The sequence below is a fragment of the Microtus pennsylvanicus genome, chromosome 1 (genome assembly GCF_037038515.1).
Source record: "Microtus pennsylvanicus isolate mMicPen1 chromosome 1, mMicPen1.hap1, whole genome shotgun sequence".
NCBI classification, from domain to species: Eukaryota; Metazoa; Chordata; class Mammalia; order Rodentia; family Cricetidae; genus Microtus; species Microtus pennsylvanicus.
The window spans coordinates 44,502,916-44,526,679 of record NC_134579.1 but is presented as its reverse complement, the minus strand read 5'-3'; the positions used below and the strand labels follow the sequence as shown (position 1 = coordinate 44,526,679).

The 23,764-nt window shown below is 41.0% G+C and overlaps 1 protein-coding gene across 1 annotated transcript in view; it reads left to right on the top strand.

The window, feature by feature from the left end:
• Nucleotides 1-23,764, top strand: part of Gap43 (growth associated protein 43) — a 91,030-nt gene that overhangs the window by 28,135 nt on the left and 39,131 nt on the right. The window contains exon 2 of the mRNA XM_075962696.1: nt 21,343-21,913. Coding sequence (XP_075818811.1) covers nt 21,343-21,913 — 571 coding nt within the window. The remainder of the gene's footprint in view (nt 1-21,342; nt 21,914-23,764) is intronic.

Here is a 23,764-nt window from a genome sequence, read left to right as displayed (position 1 = left end):
ACTGCACGACTCACCATGTCATACCGCGGCTCTCACGATGAGATACTTGGTTTTTTAAACACAATGTGGAACAGCTTTTCAGTCTCAAAGGCTGGAAACATTGAGGACCGGCTTCTGTTCCCACACTGTGCTTCATATCCTCTGGCTCTCCAGTGCTTGTCTCTTCCTGGTCCGTGTTTACAGGTTCCCAGCACTAAAGGGTTGGGAAGGACTTGCCTGCCTCATTCAAACCTCTTATTCAGAGGTCCCTTGTCATGTTGCTAATCTTGGTTTTAAGTTAGGTTTTTCCAATCTTGTTTTGGGTCCTTATCTTTGAAGCTCCTGTTCTGCATTGGCCCTGGAGTCTGGGTAATGTCATCCAAATATAAATATTGCTATCTGGGCAAAAGTAACATTTTGCCTTGTTTGTGTTTAGTGGTTTTTCCCATGATAAGCAGACCCACTACTGACTTTTTAAATAGTATTTTAACTTATAAAAATGAGTGCTAAAAAATGTTTTCTAAAATATGTGACCCACCATTAGAGAGGAAATCCTGGATATCTTCTCTCCCTGTCCATTCTCTTCATACCAAATCCACCGTGTATAGGCACTTAGGCATGATGTTAGTGATACATCTTTCTGTTAAGGTTAGAAATCCTAAGGATTCTCGTAGATCAGGAGTTTTCTGTCTTGGTATATAATCTTACATATTTCACCCATTCATTGTATACATATTATTTCATCAATTGGTCACTATGTATATAAAGCAGAATTCATTGGTGCTTAGTAAAGTATTAAATAATTCAAGAACTGAACCAATGTGTTCATTTTCAGTATAGCCTTAAAAAGTCACACACATACACATACACGTGTCCACACATGCACACACACACACACACACACACACACACACACAAACACACACACACACGACTGCAGGAGATGAAACAGCGAAGTACATGAACTTAACTGAAACGTTCTTTGGAGAAAGACACTTAAACAATATAAACTATCTTTAGTAAAGGGCCTAGCTCTTCCTGGAAGGTTCTAGGAAATGATGACCAAGCCCAACACTACTGCAACATTCTTCTCTTACAGCCTGGCTTTTAAAAGCTCTATTTTATTTGAACACTATGTTCCTGAGTCAAAATAGTCCTTCAACAAAATCTGCTTTTCCTGGGGGCAAAACTAATTTTACCCAGAAAGGGTTTCTGAAAGGGAGATACTGCTGAACACTGACAAAAGATATTTTTTCCCTCCAGCAGAAATTGCTCAAATTGCTTGAGAAAGAAACACAATATGATGTTTACCCATGTTTACAGATGTTTAAGCAATGCCCCTTTCGCAGGGTCATGTGACTACAAACAGCATCATGGTAATTATATCTGCTGCTGTAAGGAACAGATGTGTAAATTGGTGGTTTCTTGAGGGAAAATAATGCCAAGTCCACTTTCCAGAAATGGACACAGTGCAGTGCGGTGCAGCTGTGCCACACTGTGTGGCGTTTTCTTCAGTGCTGGAGTGTGCCCACACTTGGGGAATATGGAAATTCAGTGGGATGCTTAGCCGGAGAATCTGGGGAGAACTAGAAAATGACTCTAGTGATTTGATGAATTTAAATTTTTCTGCTGATGTTGGACAAGTCTCAATATTCAAAGGGGATGGCAACAATTTTTGTTTCTGAAGTTTCTCAGGCAGGAAGTAAGAACAGTGTACACTGGGAGGAGAGTAGAATTAAGAGCCTCTCATGCTACTTGGACCTTTCTGTGCATGCATTTCAGATGCAAACAAGTCCTCAGTGAGATCTAATTTTATCACAATAATCAAACGTCTGGCCTGTCAATGCCAGATTATCCTGGAATTTGCTAGTGATGGGTCTGGCAGGGACTTGAGAACCAGAGTCTAATGGCTCCTTCTTTCTTTCATACACCTCTATCATTGTAGAGATAGCAAATCAGACGACAGCGTTTCTGTCATTGAATTTATCGTAATGACTTGCTCTCTCCAGGATGAATGTTGATGTGCATATACAGTCGTCAAGATTATCTTGAAAACTCAAACCAAAGGAACATCACCCAACTGGTTGCATTAGAGTAATTTACTAGAAAGGTCTGTTACTGCAGATTATATCACCATTATCCTCAATACTTTCTCTCTGTATAAATTCCATTCTGCTCTTAAAGGGTGACAAGCAGTGTGTGTAGAATGTTGCACTATGATCTAGCGTGTGTCTGAAAGATGGGAATTACCTATATTTTCCTAGGTAGAGAAACTTTGTAGACTATAATAGGTAGCCTAGAACTTAGTAGATAGGATCAAACAAAGTTAATTTGCATTTATATTGGCTATTATATTTAAGGAAATTATGCAACAGGAGCCTTGCTCCTGGGGCAGGAAAGCATAATCTGCTCTTTTCAGACCTCACACTTCAGCTTTTCTGAGCCCATACTCACTACACAGATGCACTAAACCATGTCTCTATGATTGAAATGTAGCAGAGGATGGAGCTTGTCTGCTAATCTGTATCTTTCAGGCCCAGAATGAAGGATAATAAATTGAGACTTGCCAAACGCCTGAGGCGAAAGCATGCCTTTGACACTAATGATCTAATTCAGTTATCTACTTTGTCCCATATTTAGCCTTCTCATTCAGTGTGGCCCTGGGAACTCAGAGGGGGTAGGAGGACACTGGGGGTAAAGAGGGCTACCTAGCCTCAGCTCTGTCACTGGAGGACTTGGTCTGTAAGCTTGTTTCCAAGGTTGTGCCGTAACATGACATTATGACTTTATTTTTATTGGAAGTTAAAGTAGGAATTACTGGGCATTCTGTGGAGATGGCTATTAACACTGGCTATCCACTGAAAGTAATGGAGTAAAGAAGAGGTTTCTGACTCGATCGATATAGCCATTTTCAATAAACTCAAAGAAAACATTTTCAAGCAGAAGTGTGGCTCAATTCACAGCCAGCCCTCAGTGTAATCACTGACTACAGCTCACTGGGATATCCATCAAAAATGCATCTGGTACTTCTCATCAGACTCCTCCCCTCAGTATCCTTAGAGGTAGAGCAAATGAAACTGTTTTTATGATCATAGTAGTGGACAGATATAAACACTGCAAGTTGCAAACCCCTGATCTAGATTGCCTGGTATTCTGAAGTCTGGTTGAGAAAAAATCATGTAATCGCCCTAAGTCTCAACTTTGTAATAATGTCCCCTCCCATTTTCCAGAAAGCAAAGGTATGTTAGTAGAATAGCCTCTTAAGGAACACAGCCTCTTCCTATATCTCAAAAATAACAATTGTTAAACTTGAAACTTAAAACACCTTCCCTGCTGCCATAATAACACAGATGATGTTAAAATCTCTACCTCTGTCTATAAAACTTCAAATGGATCCAAAATGTAGCTGGAAAACTGTGCGTCTGTTATGGAAACAAGAGAAAATAACATTTCTGGGTTATGAAGATAAAGTCATTTTTAAATTTGTTGTTAATGCATTTTATTAGCATAGATGAATTAGACACAATAATGGTTTTCATTATGACATTTTCATACATGTACATAATGTATTTTAATCATGCTCACCTCTTCTTCCTTTCCCATTTCCCCTTTTTATCCCTCTCTCATTCCTGAGAATCTACTTTCTCTCCCTAACTCACTCCTCTTCTAATTTCATGTCCATGAGTGTGTGAGAGTGTGTGTTTGCTTGTGTGCGTGTGTGTACCAATTATACTAATCAGTTTCATTAGGGTTGTTTACAGGATCATGAGTACCTTAGCAAGGGCCACATCACCACAGACAGTTCTCTCTCTCTCTCTCTCTCTCTCTCTCTCTCTCTCTCTCTCTCTCTCTCTCTCAACTTCATATAAATCATCAGTTAAAGGTATGGTTCCATGAGTTCTTCCCCTAACCACGGCAGGGTCTTTGTGTCTCTATTCTTGTACAGGTGATCATAGCTCCTGAACATTTGAGAGTGCCAAAGCCATGTCCTGCTGGAAGACAGCAATCATGTATTCATATCTGATTTCACTGGGGGAAGGATGTATGCTTAAAACCTCTCCGTTCTGATCTAGGTGTTATGCTAGCCTACCCAATGCTAGGAACCTTTGTGTCAAAATGAGACTCTCAAGAGCAATGCACTGGGAGAGGGGAGCTAAAAAGAAAATTCAAAGGAGCCTTCTTGCTGCCTGGTTAATGGTAGAAGAAACTATTGAATGAGGAGAGAGGGCCAAAAGAAAAGGTATATTATTAGCAGGTGCCTGAGACGGTGACGCAATGAAGTCTATGTATAGGATAGGAGAGAAGGTCAGACCTAGAGAGGAAGAGTTGCTATGTGGGCACTCTCAGGCAGAAGAAAGGAGCTTTGGGTAAGGGATTTTTCAGCTACGCATAATCGCTACTGAATGCTGAAATTGATCCAGGACAGCCAGGGTATTGGCCAGTTCATTGTAAAGAAGAGACAGGAATCCAAATTACTCAATGGCTCCTTCATTACTTCCACAAGTGTTTATAGAGTGTTCCCTAAGGCCACAAAGCCTACAAGGAACTGATATTAAAATGAAAAATGGGACAAGTCCCTGCCTTCAATCAACTTGACATTCAAGAAAGAGGGGCCCTCATGGGTACTAAGAGGCTAATTCATCTGCATGAGTGAATGGTCTTCGTGTGTGGTGAGGTTCAAGTTTAGAGCCCTTTTGTCTGACTCAAGGTAGTCCCCAGGGAAAACTGAAAGACTACTAGTCCCCTTTCTCCAGCACTCTGCCTGTACTTTGGGTGGTATACCTCCGGGGCACGCTTGGAAATCTTAGTTTCCCACCATCCAGTCTTTAGTCTCCTCAAAAAAATTTAAACTGTCTTCAGTGCTTTTCCTAAAAAGTTTATCTTGGCTGGGTGATGGTGACACATGCCTTTAATTTCAGCACTCAGGAGGCAGAGGCAGGCGGAGATCTGTGAGTTGGAGGCCAGCCTGGTCTACAGAGGAAGTTCCAGGACAGGCTCCAAAGCTACAGAGAAACCCTGTCTCAAAAAACAAAACAAGACAAACGAAAAGTTTATCTTGGGTAGGAAACTGATGTCAGTTTTATTAACCAAAAACGTTATCCCCAAATTCCTCCCTCCTATTTCTGATTGTTAGGTACTTTTTATGTTTTGATCTTTTTCTTTAACATAACTCAGCCTTTTCTGGAGCTAGAGAGGAAAAGAGCAGCGCCGACCTTAGAAAAGCTATGGGCACTCAAGACAAGTAATCAGCTAAACACACGGCATGCTGGTTTGGATTTGGGACACCCTGAAGCTCATCCTCTCACCCCTAACATGAAAAATGTATAAAGTAAGGAACTAACAAAATCGTGGGCTTGGGGGAGCGGAGGAGGGGGCTGAAGGCAGCTCGCTTTTCCCCTAAGCAACGCTGGTTTTGACTGGCCTCTCTCTGCAGTTTCCGCTCTCCCCTGGACTCACTGACTTTTGGATTCCTTTCCTTGTTTTGTTTTTTCTGCTCTGCTTCCATATTTTGACATCTGTTTCCTTTGGTCATCCCTACTTTGCGCTTCATTTTCTGACTTCTGCGATGGTCTCTGGCTCCTTCCGGTGATCTCATCGCTTTGTTTCTCCAAGTGCATCTCTCAAGGGCCCCACCCCTCAGCTTGTGGGGGAGTTGAAGGCGTGGCACGGTTCTCCCGGATCCTAAGGCATAGCACAGAGGGCTCACTGCTTGCATGCCCCACGTGCATACCGCTAGCGTCACCCAGAGGTGCAGACACCTGCATTCGGTGGAGCCATACTCCTCCGACTCTGTAAGCCTCCGCAGGGGCTTATTGCTCTCTCAGGGCGCTAGGGAATTCTTGTTTTGGAGATAATTGCTTCTTCCTAGACTTGTCTGGGAGAACAAAAGCTTGAGCCTGTGCCCCAGACCTTTTAGGAGAGCAGTGAGGGACAATGAGCTGGGCTCCTCCTTGGTCTCCTTAGTTAGTCTGATTGCACACCCTGCTTATTCAGACAGAGACCTGGGTAGTGTCAACGTTACACAGCGGGTGAAAAAGAATGGGAGAGCTAGCAGGGTCAAGTGGAAGCCTGTCTCTCCATTTTGTTTTCTGCCTTGGATGCTGCAAAGGGTACAATAGCATTCCTCAGGCTGTGTTCACCTTTTCCTTCAGAGGGTCAAGGGGTGGATGGTTTCCTTACACCAGCACTTCCAAACCTTTACAAACTAAGTAGAAATCCCTTCTCATAGATGATGTCACAGGAAAGAAAGCCAGCCAAAGCAAAACCAAAGACTCCATTTGAAAACAATGGTTCTTCATAATCATAGTTTTCTCTTAAGTTTTTTTTTAAGTTCCTCGATCAATAGCACACAAGTCTTTCCTTCCTTCCTTCCTTCCTTCCTTCCTTCCTTCCTTCCTTCCTTCCTTCCTTCCTTCCTTCCTTCCTTCCTAATTTTTAAACTTGGGAGGACAGTAAATGAAGGGGATGGAAGGAAGAAAAATTTCTGTAGATGTTAGACATTGTGAGATTTCCTCTTATCCTGGAAACTCCTGGCACCAGCATTGTTCATTCTTTCAGCAACATGAATGAATTTCGGACACTGGCAATGGGACTGGCTGTGTATGATTCCCAAATGGAGAAAGAGCGAAAAGTCAGGCAGCTAGCTTCCATGGGTCTCCACATAAGAGGTGGTGGCTGTAAGGACTTAGATTCAAAAACTACTGCACAGAAAGATGGCAATGCACTGGCCAGCAGGATGCTGATCATAGCTAGAGTGTTCTTCCCCCACTTTCTGACCTCCTTTTCTTGCGTAAATGGGCTGAAATCAATAGTGGCAGAGAAAAATAGTGGTTTGCACATCTTCTTTATTTTTAGCAATCTGCATCTCTTTCTCCAACCGGCATGCACTCCTTCTTCACACACACTCTCAGTGTGGCTTTTGAATGATAGCTAAGGCATTCATTTAGAATCTTTGCCTCCTGTATCATAGAGGCTTTGCAGAAGTTATAGCTTTCTGCTGACTAATAATGATGTAGTTTGAAGAGAGCAGGTTTTAGTGTGTTATCAGCTGGTATTTACAGGATGATAGGTGTCCATTTTGCAAAAAGATGATTCTTTTACCACCTCATAGGTGCTATAGTAAAGGAACCCTGCACTGTAGAGGGTCAAACATTGGACCACAGCTGCCACAGAAGGCTGTTCCCTTTAAGCTTGTGATCTGTTGGAAATGGCTTATCTTCTGTTTACATAACTATATAAAAATAACATCCAGATGTGTAATCATATATATGAATATCTATGTATATAATAATGATGTGATAAAGTCAGTGACCGCAGAGGACAGGGTCCAGGGACACATTCTAGGATTAAATCACCAAACTTCTCAGACGCTTTATTTCTTGGGGAAATAGAAAATCATTATATATATGAGCATTTGCTGATAGAGTTTTGATGCTTGAAATGTTTGACTCCAGATAAACTAAAGTATAGAGACTTTCACAAGTCTCAGCGTGGGAGAATCAAGTAGACAGCTGCGGACTCCTGGTGTTTTACAACCCTCCACTTCTCCCTTCTTCCCTTTCTTCCTCCTCCTCATTTCTCTAAATCCAATAAATAGACAACCTCTAAAAACATCTTTCCATTCAGAGTGCTCTTCAGGAGGAACTGTGAATTTTCCAGAACAGGTATGTTGAGAGTGGGTGATGTGGCCAGTACTGTTGGCATTAATGTGCCAAGTGCAATATTCCCTGGGCTAAGTTAGAGTCTGCACTAAGAGTGGCCAGCTCCAACTGGTACAGATGCTGCTGGTTCTTGTCGTCAACAGCACCTAGCCATAGCCCGCCTTTCTTCTTTGCTTTACCTTCCCACAGATGAAGCAGCCCTGGGGACTTAAGGAGTCTTTTATGTTCCTGTTGCCAGGTCACTGCCTGCTTCGCTAATGTGGAAGCTTTCACTGCCTGTCCTCAGCCAGGCTGGAGACTGTTAGAAATCATCTCCAGAGGCAGGTGTCTTAAGCTAAAGGGTGTGATCTTTTGTCTAGTGACTTAGCACCATTTAACTTGGTTCCACAAACCTTTCACACATAAGCAATTTGCTTAACTCTGGTGGCAAAAGGAATGCCTTGTTCTGCAGCACCAGTGGCCTCTGGCTGTCACTCATCTCCTTCCTTCTGGGAGAGCAGCTGGTGTGCTGTTAGCTCACAGGTCTGGCCCTTCCACTGGGTGCCAGCATGTGATCTGTGCATTTCCCCACCATTCATTCCTTCCTGTACTTCCTCGTGTTACATTACTTCAGTTACTACACGTCCGGGTGCGGTTGTGTATGATGTAAGGAATCACTGGGCAAAGGCTCTCCTAAGGCAGGCAGACTTCAGTGTTGCCCATTGCTCAATTCTCTGAAGCTTGCTTACCTCCAAAGTGCCTTTGCCATAGCCCTGTAGATTGTCCTGTAGGTCCATTTTCAGTCTTTCTTATTATAATGTACTCTCAGGCTAGAAATTAAGAGAGACATATCACTACGTGTATTTCTGAGGCATTATTAAGACTTTAGTACGTGAAACAGTGAGAGGTGCTGAACTCCAGAGTCAGGCAGCTAAGGCAGCCAAATCCAAGCTCCTCTCTTCATTAAATATAGAGCATTCCTAAACATTAATTTTCTGATAAAAATAATATTACTTAACTCATATTATAATTATAATAATGCCTACTTCATACATGTAAGAATTTCCATGCAAAGCCTTAGCTCAGTTTCTGACAAGGTGATCAATGATTGCTAACCCCTATTATCAACATTATTATTATGACAGTTTTCCTTCCCTCCAATAATTTAATGAGTAGTAAAGTATTGGGGAATAAAGTAAATGCGTAACTTTAACTTTAAAACAAAACAAACACAGCTGGAGATGCAATGGGGATTTAACATAAAGTTAATAGCCTATCCCAGAAGCTGGCAAGCTGGCAAGCAAAACAAGAATAGCTTTTACATTTTTAAGTGGTTGAAAGAAACCCAAGTCAATAAAAATATCTTGTGTCTCCTTGCTATTATCTAGAATGCAATCATTTTCCAATTCATAAATAATTTTATTAGAATGCTCATTTATTAGGCATTACCCATGGTCTATTTCACACTATTGTGACAGAGCTGAGTAGTAAAGAAAAAGACCATATTGCTCAGAAATGTGTTTTAATTTAATATGTAATTTGACCCATTGCAGAATAAAGATGCCTGATCCCACAACTGAGGCAAAGGAAGAAAGTTCTCCAGCCAAGGAGCTAGGGTTAGGGATGAGTCATGAATAGGGGCATGAAGATCTTCAGCAGACTTACAAGACAGAGACCCCCAGGAGAGTCACATTGTCAGTAAGCACACAGACCTTGGCTCGTGATGGACTTATGAGGAGTGTGAGCATTTCTTTGGATGAAGTTAGAAGACTGGCTGCCTCCAAATTTCAAAGCAATGCACATATTCATAGCTTGATAAACAATATACATGCTAATTATTTGAGGGTAGGAGGAGAAGCATACTACGGTAAAGACGTCATTCTATGTTTACATAATATGTTGAGTGGAACACAGACTTTGTAGAAGAGATTCTTAGACTGAGTATTACAGTGGCAGCACCCAATGTCAGTTTTAAAGCTTAAAATACAGAAATAATGTGCTCAGGCATATTTTGCTAATGGAAAAGAAATCTTCATAGATTTTCCTTGCCCTTTCACCTCCAGCCTACTCCGTTAGTTTCCTGATTCAGCACCATGCTTCAAAACATGTGCTCCATGTTTCTGGGCTGCTTCTGTATCAGATCACTGTTGCTCTGTTGACACTATCACAGGCTTCAGAGCTATCAGCTGGCTTTGGCCCACTTAGTTCTGTGTCTGTGGGTTTGCTTTGGGAACAATGTAAGGAATTACTTCAACTAAGAGGCATCATATTGCTCCAGTCTCAGGGTGAGTTACTGGAAGAGCCCTGGGAGTCTCTTCTCTGTCCTCTTGGCTCTTAATCTGAGACTCACAAGCATGAGGAATAATTAGTTCATGATGAATAAATCAGAATTTTGGGAAGAGCAGCCGGATCCTATCTCCTTAAGTAAGATGCTGGGAACGCCTCCAGGCTTTCCACGGACATCAGTTTGTACAGCTCCTCCCTCATTTCCCCCATTTCACATGGTGATACACCAGATTGAATAACAGCAGCGTTTGTTAGCATGAGTATGCCAGACTCAGACAAGACCCTCCCGTTTCACCTGCTTTAGGTGAACAAATGGTTTTGCTCACAAAATGAGTTACCATAAAACTCCCTGGAAAGCAACCAGAATTCTCTCAGATGTTGGAAATTTTTTTTTAAGAGTTTCAAAACAGAGGAAAGAGCGTTGTCTCTTCATAGGTAGATGGCTTTGAAACATGCAGGGTTTTCTTGGAAGACCACAAAGTGGGAGGGGTTATAATGGCTTCCACCACAATAGCAGCCACTAACACAGGCAAAGCATTCCTCCGAGGAGCTAGGGAGGGAAGATATTCAGAGCTGGTTCCATAGGTGCTTCCCTACCTGCCTCACTGCAGTTGGGAAAAGAGAGAAATAGGTGGTGCAAGGACAAGGCAATATTTAAACCGAAACTGGGACTGGAATTAAATCCTCAGACTCAGGAAGATGTCTCAGAGCCTTCCTTTGCTACTTTCCTTTCTGTAAGAATTCACAAGGGCAGTGCTGGTTCATCCTCTTATTTTTCTCATTTAATTAAATAGCTGTAATTCCTGGTCTGAGCCCCCACCCTCTTCTCTCCTCTTCGCCCAGAATTGCTTCCTTTGCTCTCTAATCACCTCTCTCTCCTGCTTTCAAAATTAATAGGAAAGCTGGCCGCAGAGCTGTTCTCGGCATTTCAAGTGTGAATCTTTCCCATCAAACTCTTCACAAGGAAAACCAGTCACATCACCACTGGGGTGACAAGGTCATGATGCCACGGCCCCTGATTTGAAAATGCATTTCTGTTTTCTTTCTATGAAAGGGGGAGATGAAACTGCGGTGACAGCATTGATGATTCTCTTAGAAACTGGCCAGTGCCTCCAGACGTCAGCTGTGTTAACGCCCTATTCTGAACCGTACTACCCAGACTCTTTTTCCTCACTTTGTCTGGGAAATTTGAAGGGAAAATCTGCAAAGATGAGAGATGCTCATCTTTGGCTTCTCAACTTCTTGACCTTCTGGAGGTATTCCACCTCCAGCTATACTATTCAAGTATTTCATTCCAAATCCTAGCTCTGATGCTTGCCAGTGTGTGATTCTGAGGAAGTTAATTAGTGCCCTGGCACTTTAATCCCTCCTGTCATAAAACAATATTGTCTATTATAGCACTGGTGCTAAAGTTACACAAGCATACTTGGCACATATATGTGTGAATAAGTAAAAACATAATAAAGTGTCTAGGATAATGCTTACAATATTAACTATGTATTTTTGTTATTTGTTGTTAGCGTTACACATAGAATCATTACCCGTAGTATTAGTTTTTGATAGGAGCATATATTATTTTTCAGAGTACATAGCCTTGAGAGTTCTCATTCTTTGGACTGTGAAGGAATGAAAAGCATAAAATATTTTGGTGTGGGCAGTCCTTCTGTCTATGTGTTGCTTTTATTGGTTAATGAATAAAGAAACTGCCTTGGCCTGTTGATAGGGCTGAGCTTAGGTAGGTGGGAAAAACTGGACTGAATGCTGGGAGAAAGAAGGCAGAGAGGGTGCCGCCAGGGACAGACATTGGAAATTTTACTCGGTAAGCCACAGCTACGTGGTAATACATAGATTAATAGAAATGGGTGAAACTAAGATGTAACTAAGTGTTAGCCAATACGAAGTTAGAACTAATGGGCCAAGAAGTGTTTTAATTAATATAGTTTCTGTGTGGTTATTTTAGTTCTGGGCAACCGGGACAAACAAACAGTTCCCTGCAACAAAATTTATCAGAGATCTCACCTCTTTTCTGGTGTTTTTGTGAAATAATGAATTTCACTTTATTTGCATTGTCCTGCTCCATGTCTTTTATAGGTACTATATATTTAGAGACTTGGAACTGATATGAGGATTGTTACATACTCAACGATACTTTCTGTCTATTATTAAATAACTGGCATGACTCTGATAGGTGTGAACATTAGGTGAGATTATAAGTATATAGTGTATATATAAGATCCATCCTATAGCTGTGGAGCTACTTACTTATTTTGCCTATTAATTTTCTTATTTTTTGAAGGTGATAGCAGAGTCACTCATTATGTCATTGGAATTCTTTGAGAAACAAAGTTATTATGTTTAAAATACTCCACAATGAATCATACAATTCAAAACACTCTCCCCCCCCCATTGTATTTCGAATTTCTTTTTTATCACCTACCAAATAGATCTCATAATAACATGCACTTTGGTGATAGATAACGTGTACCTTTTCTAGATTAGGTACATGACATTTGGGTATTTTAATTTGCCCATGGGGGTGTGTTGGATGAAGCTGAACAATCTGAAATTAAAATTCTTCTTTGTCATAGGAACCAACATTCACAAACTAATTCCCCACACAATGTGCGACATTCACATTTGTATCTTTTGATCAGTCACAGTTATTACCAGTCATAAATGCACAGTTTCTCTCAGAAACAGCTCAGGCAACAACACAGATATACAAGGGATATAAGTTGATCAGTTGAATGCAATAAAAAAATAGTAGCAAAATGGGAAATGTTTTGTAAGGTGTCAGATGAAGGTCATATATCTTGAAAATGGTGAGATTTCATCATTTCTTCTGGACATGGGAAGATGGAGGACAGGCAAAGTTAGAGAGAGAGAAGAAGGAAGCAGTTAGTATGTCAGGTGGGACATGAGGAAGACTCTTATTTAACTTTGGCAGTATAAACACATCTCTCTCTTCCCAGGGATAGAAAAAAAACTTCATATTGCAGCATTTTTAGATAGCTTACTGCTTACACCTTTGAAGATAGATAGCTCAGCAGTACAGGGGAGCTAAGGAATATCCCGACACCCCCCCCCCAACTCTGGATGGGTTTGCCAACAAACCAGGTGATAAAGTCTAATGGCTAAACCATCTTTAAATATTTATCTATTGACTGGTCTTAGCTTAGTCTCTTAATGAAGTAAACATTACTCTGAGGGTGATAATGATGATGTTAGTGATTTTTTTTTGTATTTGTTTTTTTTTTTTTTGAGGCAGGGTGTCATGTAACCAGGATGACCTTCAACTCAATGTAAAGCTAAGACTGGCCTAGAACTCCTGATTTTCCTGCCTTTGAAGTGCTGAGATTACAGGCATATGCTACCATGCCTGATATATGAGAGTGATTATGAGAAAAAAATTCACATTTACCCATTTTGAGCCATGCAGTGTGTCAGGAACTGTATTAAATGGTTTCCGTACATGAACTCATTCATTTATACTAACACAATGGGATAGTTCCATTGCTCTTCCACCTCACAAGTTAGGAACCTGAGACTGACCCGCCCAAGGTGGTGAGCTGGTAGGACAGGATTTCAGACCTACATTTGTAACTCATACCAATTCTCTAAATAATTGAGAGACATTGATTTTCTGCATTTTATTTAAAAAAACACTGAACAAAAGAGACCAAGAAAGGGCTGTGTCATTGACCACCAGGGCCACACAGCTTCCTTTTGTTTTCTAAATGTCTCGGTTCTAAATCAGGAAGCATGATGTGCCCCTCACACGGTCATGATGAAGACTGAACTGAAAGAGTGAATGTACACACTGTCCTCTCTTTCCACATGAAAGGGGATGGAGGCACAGGACTGCTGGAGAGTGACTTGAGCAGCTCCAGGATAGTTGGGCAGCTGGCTGAGTGTTCCTCCGGTCTGGGTTCAGAAACATAGTGGCACGTGTCACTTAAAATCCATTGATGAGTATTTTCTACACATCAGTGATGGGCTGACACAATTTTAACTGCTGTGGTACAGAGAGTGTGCAAAACTGAGAAAGTTCTGTTCTCAGAGGGCTTCTGGTTCAAAGAGTTTAATGAAGGCACGTGTCAGTTGAGAAGGGAAGTAGAAATTGGTTAGTAGCACTATTTTGTGTAGTAGAAGAAAATAGCAATCTAAATAAATGTGCATTTCTTTGTAGCTTGTGTTCTTGAGTGTTCAATTAAAGGGATATTTGCAGTATCCCTGTGAGGGAAGAAGATTGATCTTGAGTTCTACAAGCCAGGGGCTTCCTTTCTGCTGGGCAGATCTGACCATCTTCTCCAGAAGACTGGAATGTTGTTTGTTCTCAGGCCTTTTCCCTGGGAAGGATTCTCCCCTGTTGGTGGTTCATTACAAATTCTGGGCTACTCTCCCATCTCTTCTCATATGTATTGGCTGACTACTCTTCTTCCTTACACCCAATGTTCTCCAGATATGTTAGTTACATTTCTGTTGCTGAGATAAAAATACCATAGCAAAAGTGACCTACAGAAGAAGGGTTGACTTTAACTGATGGCTCCAGAGAGATGAGAATCTATCTTGGTGGGAAGGCATGACGTCAAGCAACAGGCATGGCAGCTGGAACTGGAAGCTGTGAGACCACACCTTCACCAGGAAGCATAAAACAGAGAGCAAAAAAGAAACAGTGTGATGCTATAACCTTTCAGTGGTGTGCTTCCTCCAATAAGGCTCCACGCCTAACCCTCCCCAGAGAGAGCCACCAACGAGGGGCCAAGTAGAAGTCTCATAGGCTCTCTATACTTGGTCTGTCAGTCATTTGAGTGACCTGATAGGGAGTTTCACTCTCTTACCACTAAAGGAATAGTGACCTCTTGAGAGAGCATAATTTACATGTGCCTGTCGGTGGCTTTGATCCTTGATTCAGTTAGACAACCTATCCCCATGTCTGCCACATACAAATGTTTTCTATAAGAGTTTAGTCAATTTCTATCTAGCATGTACTCTGTGAAATGGCTAGCATAAATATGTGCCTTTTCATAAGTCTATATTTTTTCCCAACTCCAGTTTAAAGAGGGGATCGTGACTTAACTTCAGGGCTTAAGCTATACAGGGAATAGGTTTCAATAGAGTAAGAGAGATTCTGTTATAATCTTCTTTAAATATCTTCAGAAATTTCACATACATAAAAAAGGTAGGTATTGGAAACATTATTTTATTGCTAAGACTTGCTAACCCATGGATGATATGAGTATGTCTTCTGTCTAGACACAGTTGCCCATGGCTTGGTTAACTCTAAGTGCTGACTTCTTGTGTTAGCATCGGTAGTGACACGCCTGTGGTCTTGTAACTTCTCCTTGTTGGATTCCTCTCTCATCTCTATGCTGAGATGCACTTTAGCTTCATCACTGGGAAGAGCAGACTTTTCATAAAGTTGGCAAAAGTAAACCCTGACATCTTTGCCCACAATTTTCCTGAAATGATATTATTTGGAATGTTAAATGTTTGTTTAATTTTTAAAATTATACTATATTTTAATATGTATGCACACAAGTGTGCACACAATGGAGGTCACGGGACAACTTTGGGAGTCACTTCTCATCTTCTACCATGTGGGTTTCTGGAAATCAAGCTCAAGACTTTAGTTTCTGTGTCGAGGTTGAGCCACCTCCCTAGTACAAGGTTTTGAAAGTTTTAGTTCATCCAACAAATATTAGTTCAATACCTGCTGCCATGTACTGATTCCTGCTTCAATTTGAAAACTTGGAATCCAACAGCAAATATAGGCAAATTCTTTCACATGCTCAGCTTTTCTGTTAGAAAGATGAACTATGTACTTAATGTTTTATTTATTTATTTTTTTATTGAAAAAAAAAATTCAGCCTCCTCCCAGCCTCCCATTTCCCTCCCCCTCCTCCCACTCCTCTCCCCCTCCCCCCACTCCTTTCCCCCTCCCTCTTCAGTCCAAAGAGCAGTCAGGGCTCCCTGCCCTGTGGAAATTCCAAGGTCCCCCCGCCCTCCATCTAGGTCTAGGAAGGTGAGCATCCAAACTGGCTAGGCTCCCACAAAGCCAGAACATGAGGTAGGATCAAAACCCAGGGCCATTTTCCTTGGCTTCTCATCAGCCCTCATTGTCCGCCATGTTCAGAGAGTCTGGTTTTATCCCATGCTTTTTCAGTCCCAGTCCAGCTGGCCTTGGTGAGCTCCCAATAGATCAGCCCCACTGTCTCAGTGGGTGGTTGCACCCCTCACTGTCCTGACTTCCTTGCTCATGTTCTCCCTCCTTCTGCTCCTCATTGGGACTTTGGGAGCTCATTTAAACCATTTAAAACACGCTACCTAATATTATAGAGGAAGTAGGTGACATGTACATGCTAAATCATATATAAACCATAGACTTATTTTTTATCACTAGCTATTATTTGAGAATTTAATAGTAGTATTAGATAGAATCTCCCATATTTGGTTTCTATTCTGACAACTGAAGATCAATTTTTTTTTGTTTTCTTATTGATTCTGCAAGTGGCAGCAATATACTACACCTTTATCAAAGGGAAAACAGGAGCTCCTTCACCAGCACTCCACCAGGATTTCCAGAATCCCTCTTTGTTCACATGTTCTTTCGGGGAATTACTTGGTCATGAAAGTATCTCACTTGACCCATATCTAAGAAAGGATTTTTTACTAGACCCCGAGTCAGAGTGGAATCAAGTTATGACAGTTGTTGGAAAAGGCTTAAAAAAATTCATTGCTTCTACCTACATTCTCTTTCATTTTACCTTAGAGGAACGTTCAAACCAAGTAAGTACAATGTGGAAGAAAACTTGTGTACCCAGCTGTGACTAATCTCTATATCTTCCCAGAAAAATGCTGAGACATTTCATCTAAGGAACTAGAGGAGGCTACCCCATCCCTCTTTCTCATTTATAAGGGGGAATTTCAATATATTTCTGGACTCTTAACTACATTTAAAGAAAGTATGGAGCCACTAGTATAATCTGGTTTGATATTTGCTTAGGCTTTCTAAAGTATGTTGACCATGCATCAATTGTGATTGCAAGTAGAATACACTAAAATAGATTATTAATAAGAATAGAATGGATCATAGCTAGGTATTTGCTAAATTTCATATTTGAATATTAATATTTACTCTGGTTATTATATAGGCCACATCAGATATTTTTTCATATGCATGAAAACTCTACTGTGTTAGAGAAAACATTCTTTAGCACATCTCTTGCCCTTTGGTTGTATTTCTTAAAAATAACTTTTGCTCAATAAAATTGATCATATTTTAGTTTACCAAAGGTACTCTCAGCTTCTGAATTCTTTTGCTGCAATCAAAAACACCCTCACAAAAGCAACTTCAGTTAAAAGGAGTTATTTCCATTCATAGTGCAAACATGCAATCTGTCATGGTAGGGAAGTTAAACTATAGGAGCTTGAAACACCTGGTTGCATCACCCCCAAAATAGGAGGAAGAGAGATAAAGGCATGTGTTCAGCTCATTTTATCCTTTCTATCTAGTCAAACAAGGACCCGAACCAAAGGAATGGCCCACCCACTTGTAGGCTAGATTTCCTACCTTGTTATCTTCATAAACATAATCCCTCACAGGCATGCTCAATGGCTAAATTAATCACGCAGGGATGTTCTTGGAGGCTGTCAAGTTGGCAGTTAACACTAACCATCACAACTCCATCCCTTGTCAGTTTGATTCCCAAACACATCACCTTTAAGCCATCATCTTCCATCCTTATTCCCTAGGCGAGTAGTCATCTTATAGTCCAAAAATACACTATAAGATACACACATACACATATATCAGTTGAACTTTAAAATCTCCATTGTCTTTAACAATTCCAATACCCTTTCAAAGTCTAAGATCTCATCTGAGACCTAATACAACTTCTTAACTGGAAGTGCCTATTAACAACAACAACAACAAAACAAACAAAAACAAAACAATAACAACAGAAACAAGTTACATACTTCCATCCTTCTAACACATGATGTCTAATAGCACAGAGTAAGCAGACTTTATTCCAGGATGGAAATATCATAGTTAGAAAGAAGAATAACCACACGATGATAGTTTTTAAAGTATTCAAAATCAGTCATATCTCAGAGGAAAAAAAATGAAAAATTGAAATGATATTTGTAGCTGACAGAAATAGATAGTATACCAAAGCTTTGCTTTGTGTGGAGGGTTGACTATTCTCACAATAATTGTAAAATCTTAACCGCACTGAACCCAGAAAAATGCATGCTAATTTTAGTGCTGAACCTTAGGCACTCAAGAAACGTAGCATCCATCTCCTTGCTGGTGTGTGTGTGCTTAGCATAGACACTCTGTACACAGTGACTGTATTAACGTGATGTTTCATGGAGTGTTGGCTACAAGAAACTCCAAGCAATCCTCAGTGTATAGTTCAATAAACTTGGACTTGGAGGATGGGTATACTTGGTGAAAGGAACTTAGTCCAAACCTATATTGGACCACTGACTCAATCATGCTATGAATGAGGCAAGTTGATTTTTCTGAGTCGTTGTTTTCCAGATTGATATCTGGTTCCTCAGGAGTCAAGTGTCCTCAGCTTTGGTTGGAAACTAAAAGCAAGGGAAATAGCCGATTATTTGGGGGAGTTTAAGAATGGGTGGGGATAGGGTTCTCTGGGGCCTCTCTGATTAATAATTCATAGTGAGGGACCTCATTCCTGGCACTGAGACTTTCATTTAATAACCCGTGTCTTATGGGGAAAGCATTGTCCCCAATAGGAGATCAAATACTATTTTTATAAATTGTATATTTTTGATTACCCTACAAATCAGGTTTCCGTGATGGCTTTTCATGCATCCTTAGGTTTGATTTACTCACCTCTTTCTGTTTTATGTTTCTTAAATATTGGTGTTATTAATGGGACATGATAGCTTTCTTGAGACACCGGAGGGCCTCTTCTGCATGTTGGCCTAACACAAAATAACTGGTTTGTTTTTGCACAGAAGGAGTAGTATTTATATTGAAGAACTGCTTGGCATCCGTGCCCACATGCAGATGTCCTATCTTATAAGATAGTGCCTCATTGAGAAAATCCACCGTGGAGTACAATAAATAACATCTTGGCTTTACTCTGTGCTCCATTCACAACTGTTAATTTTCCAGGGTTATGATTTCATCTCTGAGCAGAGGGCTCCTGGCAGGGACAGATGCTCTGCTGCCCCAGATTGTGCTGCCTGTGTCCCAGTAGGAGCCATCAAGAGCAGCAGGATGGCAGGAAGGAGGTGGTGCATCCAATAGCAAGGCATTTGCAGCTTAACTCTGGGAGGAGGAAGGAAGGAGGAGGATGGGCCTCGTGAAACTGCTGTCATTCATCTTTCCTTCAGTACAGAATCATATGCATGATGAACCGAGGGAAAAGAAAAGATTGCCTTGAGTTTTATGGAAAATACTGTCGATCTTGGTTTGAGACTCACATGTGTCTTATTTGCAAAGACACCTTTGTGTATCCACTAAGATGGATGATGGACTTAAGCCATGACAGGTCTGCACATTTGTCCAAAGAACGTCAAACAGGACCACATCATGATTAGCTGGATCTGGGTCACTGGGGTTGGGCTGGTACGACAGGTGGAAAAGCATACTGTGTGTTGACCACTGTGGCGTTCTTCCCAAACTAAAACAAAGGGCAAACTCAAAGCCAAGGGCAGATTAACACCAAGCATATGACAGTACACAATAACCGCTTTTATTATTATTTTTTTGAGAATAAGTAGCTATACTGCTTACTGCCATAACTCATAGCACCTAGAACAGCACTCACAAATGTGAGCAAAAGCTAGATGCTCAAAACTTAGCCATCGTCTTCATGAACTCGCTGTGACACAGTCTGCACATGATTGGGCCCTTCAACATTTTATCTTTAATAAGGAGAGCCTGTGAAACTCTACTCCTTCCTGTGGGTCTGTGGGCTGTTAACAGTTGCTGGGAGAGGGTGTGAGTGTCATTTTCTTCAGGGGTACAGCCTCTAATAGGTTGCCTTGCTCCAGCAAATAATTTCCGACCTGGGTTCATGCAAACAACTCTAAACTCAGTGGGCCACATTTAAAAAGAAGGATGGGAAACCAGGAGTGTGACTTCTCGGGAAGAGGTGTTTGACAAGTGAAGGAGCGGAGCAATGAGAGAGGGTGTACAAAAACAAGTAAAATTCATTATATAAGTGAATGAAACTGTCAGAAATAAAATATGTATATATGTGTATGTATGTATATATATATATGTGTGTGTGTGTGTGTGTGTGTGTGTGTGTGTGTGTGTGTACAGTCAGGGTACCACGAATAACTTCAATATGATGCAGAATTTTGTGTACTGAACTACTCTTCCATGTCTATAGTTTATATTTTAATTTCATGCCTGCAATATTAAGATGCTTTATAATAAAAACTGTGTCCATATTAGATTTGGGCTAAATATTTTTCTAAACAATCAAAACAAATTTTCTCACCTTTTAAAACTCACCGATAAAAACTATTTTCTACATTCCGATTTTGAAGGCCTAGTATGTTCATTGTCAATTTTGGGCCACACATTGAGATAGTTAAGCAGCATCATGAATCATCACATTCTGAATTCCTCAAAGCTCTGGAATTCATTTATATTTTGTACAAAACCCTGATGGGATTTACTATCGAAATATTTAGCATGCTTCTTCCCTTGAGTATATTAATTTTCTGATTATGCTTGGAAGCTTAGGGGAGGTAGTTGAATGGGTTATTGAATAATATTTCTTAAGTTGTTAAGTTTTAGAGTCTTCAGTAATCCTGAGAACCCATCTTTGAGGTCCCTTTTATGGAAATCTAGGGCAAATATGATTTGTGGAACCAAGTTACATCTAAAGCTGGGCTTGTGCTAATTGCTTTATAGAATAACATCGACTTGAGAAAGGAAATACATACAAGTGAACATCAGTGCTTTTCTTTATTTGCTTACCTTTTGCTTAAAGTAGAGATGTGTGTCTCACATTGTAGCCTAGGCTAGCCTGGAACTCACTATGTAGTCCAGGTTTCCTTGAATTTGCCGCAATCTTCTTACTTCAGCTTCTTGAGTTCTGGAATTGCAGGGCTGCTCCACCACATCCTTCTAATGCCTATGATTCTTGGAGGTCAGAAGAATGGTAATGTTTCATCCGTAATTCAAGTCTGTAATCCCTGTACAGGGATGCTGAGAAGGAAGAAGTTCATGCTCCAGGCCAGGCAGGGTTATACAGCAAAACCATCTCTCCAAGAGCAGAGGAGTGGCTGGAGAAATGTCTCTGATGATTTTTAATTTCTCTTAACCCCCCAGTAAAGTGTTTAGCCCAGAGTGAATCACTCAATAGCTATCCAATGTCGCGATTTGAAGGAAAAGAACACCCTCTGAGATTTCCTGTTTGTCCCTCTTTTGTCCACAAAGGTTGAAAAGAATGATGAGGACCAAAAGATTGAGCAAGACGGTGTCAAACCGGAAGATAAGGCTCATAAGGCTGCGACCAAAATTCAGGCTAGCTTCCGTGGACACATAACAAGGAAAAAGCTCAAAGGCGAGAAGAAGGGCGATGCACCAGCTGCCGAGGCCGAGGCAAACGAGAAGAAAGATGATGCTCCCGTTGCTGATGGTGTGGAGAAGAAGGAGGGAGACGGCCCTGCTGCTACCGATGCAGCCCCAGCCACCAGCCCCAAGGCTGACGAGCCCAGCAAGGCAGGAGATGCGCCTTCTGAGGAGAAGAAAGGTGAAGGGGATGTGGCTCCCTCAGAGGAGAAGGCCGGTTCAGCTGAGACAGAAAGTGCCGCTAAAGCTACCACTGATAACTCGCCGTCCTCCAAGGCCGAAGATGGCCCTGCCAAGGAGGAGCCTAAACAAGCCGACGTGCCTGCTGCTGTCACTGATGCTGCTGCCACCACTCCTGCTGCAGAGGACGCTGCCACCAAGGCGGCCCAGCCTCCAACGGAGACTGCAGAAAGCAGCCAAGCCGAGGAAGAGAAAGGTGAGTACTGTGGCAAGGGTGGGGCCATGGGCGTGATGCGCCAGGGACATTAAGTTAGGAGCCAGACCACTCCCACCGTCCAGGAGGAACTGTCTAGACAACTGTCTGGATATCGCGAAAGTTATGCTGAATTCCCCCAAATCTATAAGCCCGAGAGAAAACTGAGAAAGAATTACATGGCAGCCAGTACTGGAGAGTCAGACAATTATCTTAATTGGATTGATATAAACAGTCAAGCTTGATAATCCCAGTTAAAAGAAAATGTGCTGTATGCTGATAGACTTAGTTTAATAAGTAATTACTGAGACTACATTTATTTCATGGGTGGGAATTAGCTAATGTGATTATTTGGATCTAGGAAGAGCCTCCTATAAATACAGCCAACTCTTTATTGATTATCTAGTGTGTGAACTGCCAGCAACAAAAATATAATCTCATCTCTCCTTTCCTTATCCTACAAAGTATTTCTGGGCATTCCACCCATCACCAATTGGTGAATGGTATGTGTTCATCTGTGTATGCACCGGAGAATGTTAGCTATGACACTAATTAGGGTCAGACACAATTAGGAAAATAAGTCAGTTGGTCTTGCCAAAAACAAAGGAAAAAAAACAGCAAATACATAAATTATCATTTTTATTATCAAACACACGGCTCTCCTATGCATAACTAATTGAGAGTTGGCTGTGAATATGAAAAGGTACTGGATCCTCTTCAGTTTGGAGCTTGGAAGTTGGAATGTTTTTATTATGATGGCCCAAAGAGCCTGCACAGAATTGGAAAATAACATCCTAAGAGTAAGACAAATCTAATCCACTTTCCTACCTGGAAGTTGGTTCTGTCCCTCACTCCAGCATATCCACAATGTGATGTCTCCAATGTCTTTCACTAGCTTGGTGTAACCAAGAATACCTTTTATGTTGCCTTCATCACTGTGAATATTATACAAGAAAAACAACTTAAGGAAAAAAAGATTTTGTCACACAGCTTCAGGTGTTTGGGTCCATGATGGGGTTTCTCTGTTGTCATGGGCCTATGATAAAACAGAATATGGCAGAGCAGAATTTTGTACCTTGTTGTAGCTATGACGAGAAAGATGGGGGATAGAGATAGATGGATGGATGGATTGTTAATAGATAAATAGATAAGTGATAGATAGATAGATAGATAGATAGATGATAGTTGGATGATAGATAGATAAATGATGGCTGGATATATAATGGATAGACTGACGGATGGACAGACAGACAGACAGATAAATCCATAGATGAGGTATACTCTTCAAAGGCATACACATATTTTCTTCAAATAGACCTCCTTAACCTCACTATCAGTTAAAGTCTGAGTCCATCAGTGGAAGAAACTATTGATTAGACAAAGCCTTCTGAATCTGATCCTCCCTGGAATCCCTCTCATGGACACGCATACATTCTGAGGTGTGCTTTACTGATCTCCTAGATGACTCTCATCAAACTGACAATCAAGATTAACCATTGTACCTCTCAATTCCAAAGGTCTTTAGAGACAAAGTTACTTTTGGACCAGTTTAACTGGGCTGCCTTGCCCCTTTATAACTTTATAGATTTATCCCACATACTAAGGGTCTACATTTAGGCCAGACCACTGTCTTGGGGAAGTTTATGAGACAAGATTATGAGACTATTTTAAAACTTCTGACCATCAGATTGAGAAGGCAATCATTGAATATTTGCCTGGATACTAAAACATGGCAGATGATTATTCTGTAGTTTCTTAGGAATATTCTTTCCTCTTAGCCTCCATATTCTATAAACCTCTAGAGTGCAATAATTACCCTAGTTATCAGCATACTCTTGCATTCCAAATAAATCT